This window comes from Lathyrus oleraceus, chromosome 4 (genome assembly GCF_024323335.1).
Source record: "Lathyrus oleraceus cultivar Zhongwan6 chromosome 4, CAAS_Psat_ZW6_1.0, whole genome shotgun sequence".
NCBI lineage: Eukaryota > Viridiplantae > Streptophyta > Magnoliopsida > Fabales > Fabaceae > Lathyrus > Lathyrus oleraceus.
This window is the reverse complement of record NC_066582.1, coordinates 147,646,642-147,663,280: the sequence shown is the minus strand read 5'-3', so window position 1 is coordinate 147,663,280 and position 16,639 is coordinate 147,646,642. Positions and strand designations below refer to the sequence as shown.

The following is a 16,639-nucleotide window of genomic DNA, read 5'->3' as shown; positions in this document are numbered from 1 at the left end:
CGGAAGCGGAAACTCACACCGAAAAGGTACATGTGTGAGCATACTCTAAATGCACTAGGGCTCAAAATTGAGGTATATCGGATGTTCCACGTTTTAGGAATGCTAGAGTTCATGAGTCTGGAAGCGCCGACATACGAGCGCATCACGCTCGAATTCCTCAGCACGTTGGAATTCCAACTCGAAAAGAGGTGGATAGACACAGTCGGGTATTATTTACTTTGTGTTTCTGCTTGTTTAATAATTATCATGAATTATTGGTTGAGGAATTGGCAGGGATACTCTGACTCCCTCTGTACGGACCAGGAGCGGTCCCATATGGGTTCTCACCTAAGGATTTCTGGATTGCCATCACCGGGAGGACGGATTACACCTCCAAAGGTGTTAAGGCCTCCGACATCCAAAATCCATGTTTCCGGTATGCTCAGAAGGGTTTGGCCTACACCCTATTTGGAAGAGGCGATAGCACAGGGGTAGCTACTCAGAGAGAGCTATTTTTTTATGTACTCGATGACCCATAACAAAGCCATCAATGTAGCTGCCTTTGTAGCTGACTACCTGGGCAGAGTTGGCCGAGCAGACTCCGGAGGCATCTCCGTGGGTGGCATGATCACCCAAATAGCTGAGCATTTCGGGTATCAAGTTGTGTTGCTCGAAGACACGCCAATTGCAGGTAAAACCAAAATTGACATGTCCGCTCTAATTCAACAAGGTATGATTGTTGTTGCTCCTACTTACTATTATGTGCTTATCCATAAGAGGTTTATTATAGCTCTGCCGGATCCGGACAGAGTTGCTATCACTGACTGTGTCAATCGGTTGTATGTAAGCGCTGACCCCGATGTGGAGGAAGGCCACGACACTGACCATTTTGCTGCATGTGAGCATTTTATAGATGACCAGGTGGATGCCACGAAGGCAGAAGAAGAGGAACCCTAAGCACCTCAGGAACAATTTGTACCACCACATCAGGAACCTACCCAGCAGGAGGCAGGTTCCTCTTCCTGGTCCACTGGCCAATGGACCTGGGTACAAACCAAAATAGGTGACTTAAGGAAGAAACAACAACGACAAGGCATTGAACAAACCCGACAGGGGGCAATGTTGGATGAGATGAGCAGCATGATGCGACAGTTGATGTTGCATTTTTCACAACCACATCCTCAGTAAGGTATTATGAATGTCCTCCTTCGCTCTTGTTCGCAAACATTGAGGCCAATGTTTAGTTCAAGTGTGAGGGAGATTTTATGTCTTTTATTATTATTTTCAGTATTTTGTTATTTTATTTCAGTATGGTGTTATTTTACTTTATTGCATTTTAGATTTGGTTTTTCTATTTGAAGGTACATTATGCTGCGAGTGTTTCAAGTCTGTGGTGATATTTTGGAAATAGTAATGATCACGAGTGAGAGTGGATGAAAGGATCACGCCACTTACCATGGCTTATTGTGAAGGATCTCCCCAGGAAGTTGACACTGTTGAAAAATAAAGATCGGACGCAACGTATACAGCTTAACCAACATAAGTGTCTTGTACATTCCGAAGTAAGGAAGAAGTCGCACCAGGCTAAAGAGTATTGTGGATACTATCAAAGCTTAACCAAACAGGGTGAGTCATAAAAAGCCAAACATATTGATCATCATGAGTGATATTCAGGTTTGTCTTTATCACTCTAAATTTGCGTAGACTCTCTGGGACTGTCACTGCATGATTACACACACTAAGGCACGTTATTTGAAATTAACCCCGAGCCTTTCTAACCATCCTAAATAATTATATCCCTTGTAAACCCCATTTGAGCCTATATCCATTTGTTTATTTAAACCCCATAAATGTACCCCTTGGCCAAAACACTTCCTTACTCTTTTCAGAGTCATGTTAATATCTTTAAACTGTGTTGAAAAGCTAAGTTTGGGGTAAAACCCCAAAGAGTTCCAAACGCCCAAGAAAGTGCGAAAACAAAAAGAGAAAAAAAATTGAAATAGGAAATCATCGAGAAAAAGGGAAAAAGAATTATTATAAATAAACTCGAAGATTCAAAAGAAGTACGAAAAAGGGCACTCAGTTGAAAAATAGAAAGAAAAAAAGAGAAAACCGAGCGAAAAAACAAAAGAAACCAACACAGTAGATAACATCGACTCTGAACCAAAAACCACTTGTTTCCCATTTTTGTTTGAATATCCATACCCTAACCCAAGCCAAATTACAATCCAAAAGACCTCAAAAGTGTGTGTGTTGTGCGTAGGTGATATGAAAAGATAGACTATTCAAACTTGCGAGTTGATATTGCATATTCTGAATTATGAGTGAAAACACTTAACCCCGAGAGAATTGGTGAGAATGTGATATAAGCTGACAGGTGAAACGGTGCTTTGAAGTGGAAGTGCGATTGAAAACTAACAAGGAAAAAGCAGGACTTATGGAAGGAAGAGGGACGATGTTAGCGAATGATCTCAACAGTGTCAGGAAACAAGAATCATGGGGAGTGACACGCGGTGTTCTCTTAAACATTACTTGAGGACAAACAATGAGCTAAGTTTGGGGTTGTGATCAGTCACCATTTGCATTAAGTTTTCCTTACTGATCTGACAAGAAACCGAGGATTTTGAAACACTATGCAAGCATTTTTGATACTTTTCAAGTCAATTATACTTCTGGTATAATATTTAGGCATTTCCTTTCATTGTTATATTTTAATTATATTTTCATGATTTTATGCGTGAGATAGCTGTTTTTGGTCTGACAGGTCCAGGTAGAAGAACCAGGGAACACAGAGCAAGATAGTGGGAGATTCCGGCAAGAAAAAGAGTGAAAAAGCCCGGTACAGGAGGCCTGACACGGCCACCCGTGTCACCTGACACAGGCCATGTAAGGAAAAGGAGGGTGTCGCAAGAAAGACAGTGGTCTGACACGGCCACCCGTGTCAGCTGACCCGGGTCGTGTCAGGCATCAAAACCCCCCTGTGTCAAGGGACCATGGTTGTGTCACAGGAAGCAGTGAGCTGACACGGCCACCCGTGTTAACTGACACGGGCCGTGTCAGCCCAAGCCCAAAAATTCCCATTTTCTCGGGCTTTTGTTCGTCGGGCTTTTTAGAGAGATTTTTGGACATGTCCACCTGCTGCTTGGAACTTTCATTATAAAAGAGGACATTCTGCCTAAGGAAAAATCATCTTGGAACAAGGCAAAGTACAATATTGTGAAGCAATTAAGTATTACAGAGAACAAGGAGTTTTGAGAGCTGAAGGTTTTCATGAGCGCGAGCGATTGAAGATCAAAGTCATCCAATTACTTGTAATGTGTAATTTTTATCTTGCATTTGTTTTGAACAATATGAGTAGCTAAACCCCCCAATGCTATGTGGGTGTCCCTGATTTAGAATTGTAACAAATTTGAGTTTACATTTGCATTTTTAATATTATGTTTACGGTAACCTTTTGATGTGTTCATTGCTTTCTCTTTCTGACCAATCGAGATTGATTTGTGGTTATCAATTAGGCTGGACCGCCATTGATAAGGTTTTCATAAGGTTACTCTACAGTAGATATCACCTAGGACTAGGGATACCCTGTATGAACCAGAGTATTCTTGATATTATAAAGCTTAACTTCACCTTAATTAGCTATGGACATAGAAATTAGGGTAAATTGATTAAAAGTTTTCTCACCCAAGGACTTGGGAGAAAATACCCTTAAGAACTGGTAGAAATTGATATTTGTTGATGCAATAGTGACTCAGAGTTATTACAGGGATAAATCATACACCTTCCCTGGCATTTTTCCTTTTTCCCTGTAAACCTTTATTTTCATCCTTATTTGCTTTTACCTTTATTCTTATATTTTTACACCTAAAAACCAAATTAATACTTTTTGTTAAATTAAATGATAATTTAAACTCGATATTGACTTCCAGTCCTTGAGATCGACATTCGGGGAATTTCCCCATTATTACTATAAAAGGTAAAATAGTACACTTGCTATTTTGCCGATCAGTAGACAATACAGCTAAATTCAAAGTCTTTTCATTTATGGACGGATTTTCCGGATATAATCAGATCAAGATGGCACCCGAAGATATGGAGAAGACCATATTCATTACACCTTGGGGAACATTTTGTTATAGAGTGATGCCTTTCGGTTTAAAGAATGCTGGTGCAACTTACCAAAGAGCAATGACTACTCTTGTTCATGATATGATGCATAAAGAGATCGAAGTCTACGTTGATGATATGATTGCTAAATCTATTAATGAAGAAGAACATGTTGAGCATTTGTTGAAACTATTCCAGCGTTTGAGGAAGTATAAACTCCGCTTGAATCCCAATAAGTGTACATTTGGTGTTCATTCTGGTAAGTTGTTGGGCTTTATTGTCAGTGATAAGGGTATTGAAGTTGATCCTGCTGTCATACCCCGATTTTGGCCTTGAAATTTTTGCCCATCGATCATTCATTTTCTTTTCTCCTCATGATCATTTCATCTGGTCATGAATCTATCCACCGACTTGTTTCGTTTAGACTTGTCATCACCTTCTATTCCATAAACCTTTGGGCCTCGCCGTTTGTCTTGAGATAGAGTGATTATTTTCCCTTGGTCAAGCAAGACATGGAATCCTTTATCATGTGATAAAATCAGTTATTGCTTTGGTGTAATAACCGGTCAAGCTGCATTGAAGAGCTTACACCTAGAAACATGTGATGGATCAAGTTGTGTAAAAGGAGGTGTAGCAACGTGTTTTACACATCTTTGAGTTTATTTGCTTTGGGTAAGAATTGAGTAAGAGGCTCCATGACTGCATTTGGGAAATGATCGATTTAAGGAAAAGGAACATAATGGAGAAAATGCCTTTGCTGATTCATTAGAAGCATTTGGAGGTGGCTACGACGACCCTGTTAGTGTATCAGTTGGAGGACCCGTCATATCTAAGTTTATCACTGCACTATGTGAATTAGCTACTTTTAAAGAGCTTCTTCGCTCACAGGTAGAGCGTGTATTGATTGACCGGTTGTCAGAGTTTATAAATATTGATATGCAAAATGCAAAGGAATCTCGTCGTCGTTTTGACAAATCTATGCAATCGTATGATCAGTCACGAGAAAAGTTTGTTTCTTTGAAGAAGAATGCTCATGAAGATATTGTTGCTGAATTAGAAGAGGGTCTACAAAATTCAAAGTCATCATTTGAGAAAAGCCGCTTCAATCTAGTACACTCTCTCATGAATATTGAAGTGAAAAAGAAGTACGAGTTCTTGGAGTCAATAAGTGCAATAATGGATGCTCATCTGAGATACTTTAAACTGGGTTATGACTTACTGAGCCAAATGGAGCCTTATATTCACCAAGTGTTACGGATGCAGAAGTGGCTTGGTAGCTATTAAATAAGACACCAGAAAGACTTCCCGTTAGAAACTTATTGTGGATTGGTGGTGGGTGTAGCTGATGCTACTGTTTATGTGAATTGCATAGAATACAATTCGTATTAAATGTTTGAAGATAATGTGTGGGATAGATTTGATGAGATTGAGAATGATGATCTCATAGTCCCCCATTCTGGTAGCCCACACAATAATCAGTTTGTAATAGAGGGTGATGGCAGTAAGAAATCACTTCACATATTACGTGGTATAAGGAGTAACAATCATGTTAGTAGCTATGGTACTCTGGGTAAAAAGGAATTATACTTGCAAAATATGACCCAGAATGAAAGAATGCCAGAAAAGGATTCATGGTCTGAAGGTGTATTTTCTTCGTGTGACGGTGACTCATACAGAGAAGAAAAAAGGCTAACTTCGGATGATACAAGCATGTCTGACCACTTTTTCAAGAGCAGCAATATAGATTCTGGTGGCAACGAGTTTTGTGCAGATGACACCGTCTCAGAAAACAAGTGTGTGGTGGAAGATGATAGTGCGTGTCAACATTCAAAAAACCACACATCTCAAGCTGATAATGAACTCAGCTTTCTTGATAATGATGGGTGGCTGGATATAGGAAACTTAGAAGATGTTGACAGGATGTTAAGTTGTGATTTAACTTTTGGAATGGAGAGTCTCAATAATGAAGAGGAGTTCTGTTGGTTTTCTTCTTCGCATGGCGCTGAAGGTTCCGATAATGCATTAATGTCTGACTTAAAGCTTCATTGTGCAGACGTGAGTCCATTAAAAAACATATCAGGATACAATATGGATTCCTCCAAGGAAAATATTGAAGTTCTTCCGATCAATGGTTCGAACAGAAAGTCATCCCACGATGATAAGAAGATAAGATCTCAAATGGATGTGGATGTCAACGGTGTCGCTGCTTCATTATCAATGTTCAGTGAATCAGACACAAAATCCGGTCATAAAGATGCATTGGTGCCCGAAGAAAAGAAGAAGCTTCCAAAGTCATCAGCAGCAGGAAGGCGAAAAATTGGCAATTCTGTTCATCTTTATACTCCACCTGAGCAATATGGAGATATAAATCAGCAGTTTGGAGCCTCTTCTAGTGGAGTTACTTCTCTTGATAGTAATCAGAAGCAAAAGCAGAACATAGATTATGATTCTTTAGGCTGCATACGGCACTGCCGAGCTCGTTTGTGACAGCAGAGTTTGATGACTGCAGGATAATTCAATATTTAATATCAAGTTGCTAGTTCTGTTATAGGGTGTTAACACATGACCTGCTTGTTGGATGGAAATGGATTGTGTTGGCTAGGCTGCAGACTAAGATTGGCTTTTGCAGGTGGATGTTATCTTGTCACGTATATTGCAGGCTGAATGTTTTGGTCTCGTCGTAACCGCTATGATGCTATGTAGTGGCCTAACACAACATCGTTAGCAAATGTTTCATTCAGTTTCCAACTCTTTGGTAGTGGATAATGGTACCATCATTCAGCATGATAATAATAAGTACCATAAGGGGCGGAAAGTCGAACTTTCGTATCAGAGCCAGCAATATGAAACCAAGCACAATACAAAGTGTAATTGAGACTGCATAAGTCACATAATTCTTTACTCTTTGAAAAAAACAACACTTATGATAACCCTAAGGCCAGGTTCGGTGCAAATAATATCTGATGCACTTTGAGCTGCATCAGTAGCATCTGCAACAACTACCAATGTCAGCCTTCTTAAGAGCAGGCTTATCATTCACTCCATCACCGGTCATTCCGCAAATATGTTTCCTAGCCTGCAAGCATTTCACAATCTCGTACTTGTGCTCAGGAAAAACCACCAGCCAGTAGCAGTGTTGCTTATGTATCTGTAGAGCTATCTGATAAAGACAAATGCACTTCCATTCTCTCTCTGATTCTCATTCCATGGATCTCTGCTAAACATTCTACAGATCCAACATGGCCAACTTCCTCGCCCAGTTCCAAACCATCAAGAACTCTATCAATCGCCTCGTCATTTCAGTGGAGGATGTGAGTGATTTATGGCCAACTGTCAAGCCTGCTTTTGAAGCGCGGTTGCTGTTCAAGAGAGCGAGTTTGAATAACAAGGCGAGGAACCCTGTATTGGTTGAGAAGTTGTCGGCGGAGTTCATATTAACTACAGATTAAAGGCTTCGTAGCCGGTTCCCTCAGGAGCAGTTGTTGTTCTGGTTTCGAGAGCCGTATGCAACTGTCGTGCTTATTACATGTGAGGATCTTGATGAGTTTAAAACCATCCTTAAACCACGCTTGAAACTAATTGTCCAGAATGATGAAAGGGAATGGTTTATTGTATTTGTATCTAAAGCTCATCCAGCTAATGACCAGGCAAACAAAATGGCAAAGAAAGTATATGCTAAACTTGAAGTTGATTTTAGCTCCAGAAAAAGAGAAAGATGCTTCAAATATGATATGCATTTGCCTGAAGCTAATTTTTGGGAAGATCTAGAATCAAAAATAATGGAATGCATCAGAAATACACTGGATAGGCGTGTACAATTTTATGAAGATGAGATACGGAAGCTCAGTGAACAGCGTCTCATGCCAGTCTGGAACTTCTGTATTTTTTTCATTTTGAAGGAAAGTTTGGCTTTTATGTTTGAAATGGCGCATCTTCATGAAGATGCCTTACGGGAATATGATGAACTAGAACTCTGCTATCTTGAAATAGTTAACATGACTGGAAAGAAAAGAGAATTTGGTGGGGCAGACCATGGGGATGATCAGGCAGTAATTGTTAATCCAGGAAACAATGCATTGACGCAGATTGTCCAAGAGGATTCGTTTAGGGAGTTCGAGTTCAGACAGTATCTGTTTGCCTGTCAATCAAAGCTCTTATTCAAGCTACATCGACCTATTGAGGTAGCATCACGAGGTTATTCGTTCATATTAAGCTTCTCAAAATCCTTGGCATTGAACGAGCGTATTCTTCCTTTTTGTATGCGTGAAGTCTGGGTGATAACTGCTTGCTTGGCTTTAATTGAAGCAACCACTTCCAACTATAGTGATGGACTTGTGGCACTTGACGCAGAGAAGGAGTTCTTTTGTCTTCTTGGTGACCTATATTCTTTAGCCAGAGTTAAGTTCATGAGGCTAGCGTATTTAATTGGGTATGGTACTGATATAGAAAGAAGTCCTGTCAACAATGCTTCCCTTAGCTTGCTACCTTGGCCTAAGCCAACTGTTTGGCCTTCAGTCCATGCTGATGCATCAGCAGAGGTGCTTGAGAAAGAAAAGTTGATTCTTCAAACAACTCTTAGAATCAAGCACTTTGGTATCCAGAGGAAACCCCTGCCCCTTGAACCAACTGTGCTACTACGAGAGGCTAACAGACGGAGGGCTTCACTTTCCACTGGAAATGTGTTTGAAATGTTTGACAGTCGCCAGGGTCCAATGGAAGGATCAGGTTTTGATTCACCCACCAAGATGTCACCATAAAAAGTACTCTCGAATTCGATGACACGCACTAATTCTTCTCCGAGAAGCTTTGATAGCTCAATTGGCCAACCTATGAGGCTTGCTGAGATATATATTGCTGCCGAACATGCTTTGAAGCAAACAATTTCTAATCTTGCGATGTTAAAATCATTATCATCATCCGAGGAGTTTGAGAAAAAATATCTAGAGCTAACTAAAGGTGCTGCTGATAATTACCACCGTTCCTGGTGGAAAAGACATGGAGTTGTCCTTGATGGTGAGATATCTGTTGTTGCCTTTAAACATGGACATTTTGACCAAGCTACAAAGTCATATGAGAAGGTTTGTGCACTGTATAATGGGGAAGGATGACAGGAATTGTTGGCAGAGGTCCTTCCCATTCTAGCAGAGTGTCAAAATATTCTCAATGATCAAGCTGGCTACTTGCTATCATGTGTGCGACTACTTTCTCTTGAAGATGGATTATTTTTTACGAAGGAGCGTTAAGCTTTTCAAGCAGAATTGATTCGTCTTACTCATAGTGAAATGAAAGACCCTGTACCTCTTGATGTATCATCCTTAATTACATTTTTTGGAAATCCTGGACCTCCATTAGAGTTATGTGACAGGGATCCTGGTATCCTTTCAGTAACTGTCTGTAGTGGTTTTCCAGATGATATAACTCTTGATTCAATCAGTCTTACATTAATGGAAACATATAATGCAGACGAAGGTGTAAAGGCATTGAAGAGTTCTACAACTATTGTGTTACACCCTGGTCGGAATACTATTACCTTGGATCTACCACCTCAGAAACCATGATCATATGTTCTTGGAGTTCTTACTGGACAGATTGGGCAGTTGAGGTTTAGATCTCATGGTGTTTCAAAACTTGGTCCTGCAGAGAGTGATGATGTTATGAGTTATGAAAAGCCAGCTAAACCTATTTTGAAGGTTTCCAAACCTAGAGCACTTGTGGATCTTGATGCTGCTGTTTCATCTGCTTTGTTAATAAATGAACATCAATGGGTTGGTATTTTAGTTCGGCCGTTAAATTACTCCCTCAAGGCTGCTGTCTTGCATATTGATACTGGTCCAGGATTGGAGATTGAAGAGACAAACATAGTTGAGATGGAAAGCTATGTTGGTGTATCAGAGAATGATGAGGACGATGCTTCTAACCTTACTGCGGAAACTCTCAAGAGAGCCAATGATGAGGTTCTGGCAACTGTAGTATTCTGCTCAGTCCCATGCCAAATCTATCCATTCGCAAACACTCCACTTCCCTTCAAAAAATTCCAAAGATCTCCTCGAGTTTTAGATGCCGACTCTAGTGCATGGTTAAGACGTTGTCTATTTATTCTTGTCATATCAGTAATGGTTTCGAGGACACTTCTTGATGTTTGATTTTTGCAGCATTGCTGTATTGTCTGCTCTTGTTAGAAATGGCTCAGAAGTGTTTTAAACATGCAATGGATTTGAGTGGATTGTTACCTCTATGTTTTTCTTTAGGACATACTGAAGGAGTATTAAAACTTGCAACTCTTGCTACACAGCAAGGGACTGTAATTACAAGGTTAATCCAAAAGCCGAACTCCAAATGCAGTGCAATGATAACGGCATCATCTGAGATTGTGAAACTAAACAACAACACATTGAGATACCGGCGAACAACTTCGACAACAAATCATGTTGGTGGCGAATGCAATAGATGCCAATTACAGTCGAGTCACTGAGGCAGCTATGGCTTTCTTCAAAATCTTATTATAATCCAATCATTGAAGTATGTGGGTGAACGGAGCTTGCGTCCAGCTACATTGTAGGAAGTCCCCGGCAGCCTCAAGCTTTTGGAGCATTCAGCACAACAACAACAGGACTAACTTTTAGAGGCTACTGAAAATTCATGACAGAATAGTGATGTTGTTGGAGATAACACCAAGGAGTCTTCTGAAGCAACTCTTAAAGATACTATTCGTAATTCAAATCCAACTTTCACAGAGCAAAACCGTGTCAAGCTGCCACAACAACACCACATAAAATCAGTTAATTCCAAAACAAATTTTTCATTTAAGTGAGTTACAGTGGTGAATTGTTTCTTACCAACAGTGAAGTCTTGGAAATGGAGAGAATTGAGGAAGACGGACCATAAGTGGAATAAGGACAAAACTCCCCAGACATCCTCTGTACGAACATACCTCTCCACTACACAGCAGGCCTCCACTACACAACAGGAAACACAACAGAGGAAAGAGATGGGCATATATAAAAGAGGGACTACTATTTACAACAACCCTAATTTTGGAGAGGAGTCGCTACTGTTCACTAAGAGAAAAAAGGAGTCGACGGCAAGGAGAAAATAAAACTATAGTTTTTTCTTGGTGGTGAAGAACGGACAAGAAGATCAAAGACCGGTTCAGACGGCACCTTACCTACATCCATCGGTCAATCTCGCCGCAACCGGTTAGTTTCCTTTTCGAGTTTCTATTTCCATTTCTCCGTTTTAGCTTCCGTGAAGCTTCCATTTGTTTGGTTATCTTGCTGTAAAATTTTGATGTTCAAATGGAAAGAAAAATGATCGCTGGGCTAAGATGAATATGTTTACAAGAACCTGCTATTGTTATATTTGTTATTTAATTATATTCAGCGCCTGTTTATTATATTTATAGTAATGCAGGCGATATTTGGATAATAAAATGGTTCTAGCCGTGGCAGAAACGTTGTTTGGTAAACCCCAGGTTTTGAGTTCAATCCCTGTGTTTTAGCATTTATTATTTTTAATATACTTTCCATTTTCTACTAGTTTTTATTATTATTATCATTTTTTTGTTATTTTAAATCTTTTATTTTTTTATTTTTTTTATTTTTTTTAAACACTTGTTGATTTTAATGTTTGTCCTTGATTTATTGTTTAAACATCGATGTTTAATTTATGGATTTGGCAATTTTCTTGTTATTTATCCATGATTATTTTTATCGATATGTTGATAGTATTTCGCCGCGTTTTGATTAATCTCATATGACATTTCAATTATTGTCAACATGCGCAAACCGGCTTTGAGCACACTATTTAGGTTTTGTGTGTCCCTCAATTTCCATCCGTGCAAATCTCGATTTTACCTTTTTTCGATTTAATTTTTAAGTTTGTTGTAAATATAACTTGTTGTGTTATTTATTCACGTGGCTTACTCTTGGGCCTTCTTACAATGAGATAGTTCTCTTGCACTTACACTCATACATTGCATTATTTGTTGTTTGGGCCCGATTTAATTATTCTAGTACTTTGAATCCCCATTTGACAAAATGTACCCCACTCCCCCGATGTGTAATAATTTTACTGCTTTTCATTTCTTTATTTATTTGACTGTTTAGTTAGCTACTAACACAAGAATAAAATCAACCATTTCCAAAAATATAAAAAAAAATAAGACTCGATCCAACGTCGAGTATTTTCTCAATAAACAAATCAATCCATTTCTCCCTCCCATCCTATTCCATTCCTTCCAAACCTTCATCAAATGCTTGATCCAATGTCAAGCCATTTTTCATAATAAAAACTCAAAAAAATATTAATCCATATTTAAGACTTTTTCAATAAAGATGGAAATGGAACGTGGTGGATACCACGCACTCCTGGGATTAAGATTCGAGGTGGATGCCTCGCCTATCTTAGCTCTCGCCATCCAAATTTATCTATTTTGTTTCTCTCAAACACTTATTCAAATATTTCTCTTAAACGTCTATCAATTCTTGATCTAGTGTCAAGTCATTTTCACAACAAAACTCAAAATACTTAATTCCTATCTAAACACTTTTCAATAAAGATGGAAATGGAACGTGGTGGATACCACACACTCCTAGGATTAAGATTCGAGGTGGATGCCTCGCCTATCTTAGCTCTCGCCATCGTCCAAAAATTGTCAATGCGGTTTCTTCAAACCCTTTCTCAATCAAATTCAAAACACCTAATCCTTATTAAACACTTTTTGCAAATAAGATAGAAATGGAACATGGTGGATACCACGCACTCCTGAGACTAGGATTCGAGATGGATATCTCGTCCGTCCAAGTTCTCGCCATTATTCAAAACACATCAAACCAATCAATTTCTTTTTCTCACCGCCGTGCGATTGATCTCTTAAACCTTTTCTTAAATGAAAGGTACTTTGTTTCAAAACAATGTAAGGCAATGTTTCTCCACCTGTTTTGGGTAGTCCAACAATGTTTTCGTCGATTTGACACAAAGTAGCTTTCGCTAAAATCGACCAACAAACAAACATTTTTCTACTCAGAACTACGTAAGCCTTGATTTATCTGTTGAGATACGTAGGAGCAGGATTTGTAAATCTTGTCAGGCCCACTAATAAAAAAACTTAGGTTTAGTCCTTCATCGAAAATCCAAAAATATTCTCGTTTCTTCTATTCTTTCTTTCCCACCTAATAACTTGAAAAGCCTAACATGTCAACTAACACTAATGCACACAACTAACCTAATGGTTCTCGTTGAGTACAACAGACGTGAGGGGTGCTAATATCTTCCCCTTGCATAATCGACTCCCGAACCCTGATTTGGTTGCGACGACCAATAATCATTGTCGTTCTTTCTTGGGTTTTATCGATATTTCCCCTTTCCTTTTTAGGAATAAATAAAATTCGGTGGCGACTATGTTCAGTCCATCATTGCGAGCGTGCGATTGCGCTTCGCTAGGTCGTGTCTCTCATTTTTCATGAGGTATGACACCTGCCAAGGTCAAACCAATACAAGATATGTCTGCGCCCAAAACTAAGAAGCAAGTCAGAGGTTTTCTCGGCCGCTTTAATTATATCTCAAGATTCATTTCGCATATGACTGCCACATATGCGCCTATATTCAAGCTTCTTTGGAAAGATCAATCTTGTGATTGGACCGAAGACTTCCAGAAAGCTTTTGACAGTATCAAAGAGTATCTGCTTGAACCTCCAATTCTGTCTCCACCTGTTGAAGGAAGATCGTTGATCATGTACTTGACTATGCTTGAAGAGAGTATGGGTTATGTTCTTGGTCAGCAAGATGAAACTGGAAAGAAAGAATATGATATTTACTACCTTAGTAAGAAGTTCACCGATTGTGAGACTCAGTATTCTATGCTTGAGAAGACTTGTTGCGCATTGGCTTGGGATGCTAAGTGTCTGCGTCAATAAATGGTGAATCATACCACTTGGTTGATATCCAAAATGGATCCAATCAAGTATATTTTTGAGAAGCATGCTTTAACAGGGAGGATTGCCCGTTGGCAGATGTTATTATCAGAGTATGATATCGAATACCGATCTCAAAAAGTGATTAAAGGTAGCGTCTTGGCTGATCATTTGGCTCACCAACCAATTGAAGATTATCAGTCAGTGTAGTTTGATTTTCTTGACGAAGAGATTTTGTACTTGAAAATGAAAGATTGTGATGAACCATTGCTTGAAGAAGGGCCAGAACCCGGTTCCCATTGGGGCATGGTATTTGATGGAGTTGTTAATTAGTATGGTAATGGCATTGGGGTAGTGATTATTACTCCTCAAGGCACGCATTTTCCATTTACATTTAGATTAACTTTCAAGTGTACAAATACTATGGTTGAGTATGAAGCTTGCATTATGGGGCTTGAAGAGGCCATTGATCTCATAATGAAATATTTGGACGTCTATGGAGATTTAGCTTTGGTTGTGAATCAGATCAAAGGTGAATTAGAGACGAATCAACCCGGTTTGATACCATATAGAGATTATGTGAGGAGGATTTCAACTTTCTTTACAAAGGTTGAGTTTCATCATATCCCTCGAGATGAAAACCGGATGGCAGATGCTCTTGCAACGTTGGCTTCAATGATTGTAGTGAAGTATTGGAATGAGGTTCCCAATTTGACTGTGATGCATCTTGATAGGCCAGCTCATGTGTTTGCTGTTGAAGAAGTCAAAGACGAAAAGCCATGGTATTTTGATATCAAATGTTTCCTCCAAATTCACCTTTACCCGTTTGGGGCATCTTTGAAAGATAAGAAGACTTTGAGAATATTAGCCGGCAACTTCTACCTGAATGGTGATGTATTATATAAGAGAAACTTCAATATGGTTATGCTCAGATGTGTGGATAGACACGAAGCAAACCTATTGATTACTGAAGTCCATGAAGGTTCCTTTGGTACTCATTCCAATGGACATGCTATGGCAAAGAAGATGTTACGAGCAGGTTACTATTGGCTGACAATGGAATTTGATTATTGCAAGTTTGTGAAGAAATGCCACAAGTGTCAAATTTATGCGGATAAAATTCATGTTCCTCTGACATTGTTGAATGTCATTTCCTCTCCATGGCACTTCTCCATGTGGGGAATTGATATGATTGGCATGATTGAGCCCAAAGCTTCGAACGAACATTGTTTCATTTTGGTGGCTATTTACTACTTCACAAAATGGGTTGAAGCGACATCATTTGCAAATGTAACCAAGCAAATTGTTGTGAGGTTTATCAAGAATCAGATCATATTCCATTATGGTGTGCCAAGTAAGATCATTATTGATAGTGGACCGAACTTGAATAACAATATGGTGGAAGCCCTTTGCAAAGACTTCAAGATTGCACACCATAATTCTTCTCCCTACAGGCCTAAGATGAATGGGGTTATTGAAGTTGCAGATAAGAACATCAAAAAGATCATTCAGAAGATGGTTGTAACGAAGAAGGATTGGCATGAGATGCTCTCATTTGCTTTGCACGGGTATCGTACATCCATCTGCACTTCAACAGGGGCAACCCCTTTCTCTCTTGTATACGGTATGGAGGTTATGCTCCCCATAGAGGTTGAGATCACATCACTGTGTGTTTTGATGGAAGCCAAGTTGACCGAGGCTTAATGGTGTCAGACTAGGTATGATCACTTGAATTTAATTGAAGAGAAGAGGTTGACTGCCATGTGTCATGGTCAGTTATACCAGTAGAGAATGAAGAAAGATTTTGATAAGAAGGTTAGACCTCACGTGTTTAGAGAAGGTGACCTTGTGCTCAAGAAGATTCTATGTTTCAAACCAGATTCTAGGGGCCAATGGACTCCTAATTATGAAGGCCCATATGTTGTTAAGAGGGCCTTTTCAGGAGGTGCTTTGATTCTTACAACTATGGATGGTGAAAAGTTCACTCGAACTGTGAACGCAAATGCAGTCAAGAAATACTCCGCCTAAAAAAGAAAAGAACAACTCGCTAAGTTGAAAGCCATAAAGGGCGGCTTAGGCAAAAATGAGCGTCTTGGTGGATTGAAAACCTGAAAGGGCGATCCAGGTAAAAGTTAGAGACATAAGAACAAAAAGAATCATCCCGATAAATTGAGTACCCCACCTTGGGGAAATTTATACAATAATTAGGGATTATGGCAAGTAACTGCATCCTGCTGATCTTCAGTTCTGAAGACTTTCTTGAGCACATTGTCGAATTCTGATCCCTAGTAGCGGCCAAGAGCACATCGGATATCAAGAGTTGGTAGAAGGATTAGTGATCATTGTATTCAATGAAGCCATTTTCCATGTAAATTACCATTTTTCAACTTTTGTAAATATCTATGGAGTCTTGTCATTTACAGACTACCATTCTATTAAATAAAGTTGAGCTTTTATCCAATTGTTTCTACTCTTATTTAATTTATCCAATTAGATTTAAATTTTATTATGATCATTTTTGAAATTAAAATTTTAATCAAAATCATATTTTCTTAAACATATAAAAGCATTAATTTTAAGCAATCGATTTCAAAAAAGAAAAGAATATCAACACTGGTTTGAAAGCAGTAAACCATAAATGC

The 16,639-nt window shown here is 39.1% G+C and overlaps 2 protein-coding genes and 1 pseudogene across 2 annotated transcripts; all 3 read left to right on the top strand.

Annotated features, from left to right (window-relative positions):
- Nucleotides 1–507: 507 nt before the first annotated feature.
- Nucleotides 508–5,385, top strand: LOC127136450 (ADP-ribosylation factor GTPase-activating protein AGD2-like). Its single transcript, XM_051063004.1, has 2 exons — nt 508–900; nt 4,813–5,385. Exons 1-2 carry the CDS (start codon nt 508–510, stop codon nt 5,368–5,370), a joined length of 951 nt encoding a protein of 316 aa, XP_050918961.1. The 3' UTR covers nt 5,371–5,385.
- Nucleotides 5,386–5,433: 48 nt separating this feature from the next.
- On the top strand, nt 5,434–6,573 carry LOC127136449 (protein LNK1). Its single transcript, XM_051063003.1, has one exon. The coding sequence runs from the start codon at nt 5,476–5,478 to the stop codon at nt 6,571–6,573; it is 1,098 nt and encodes a 365-aa protein (XP_050918960.1). The 5' UTR covers nt 5,434–5,475.
- A 694-nt stretch (nt 6,574–7,267) lies between these two features.
- Nucleotides 7,268–10,411, top strand: LOC127074192 (trafficking protein particle complex II-specific subunit 130 homolog; annotated as a pseudogene).
- The last annotated feature ends 6,228 nt before the right edge of the window (nt 10,412–16,639 follow it).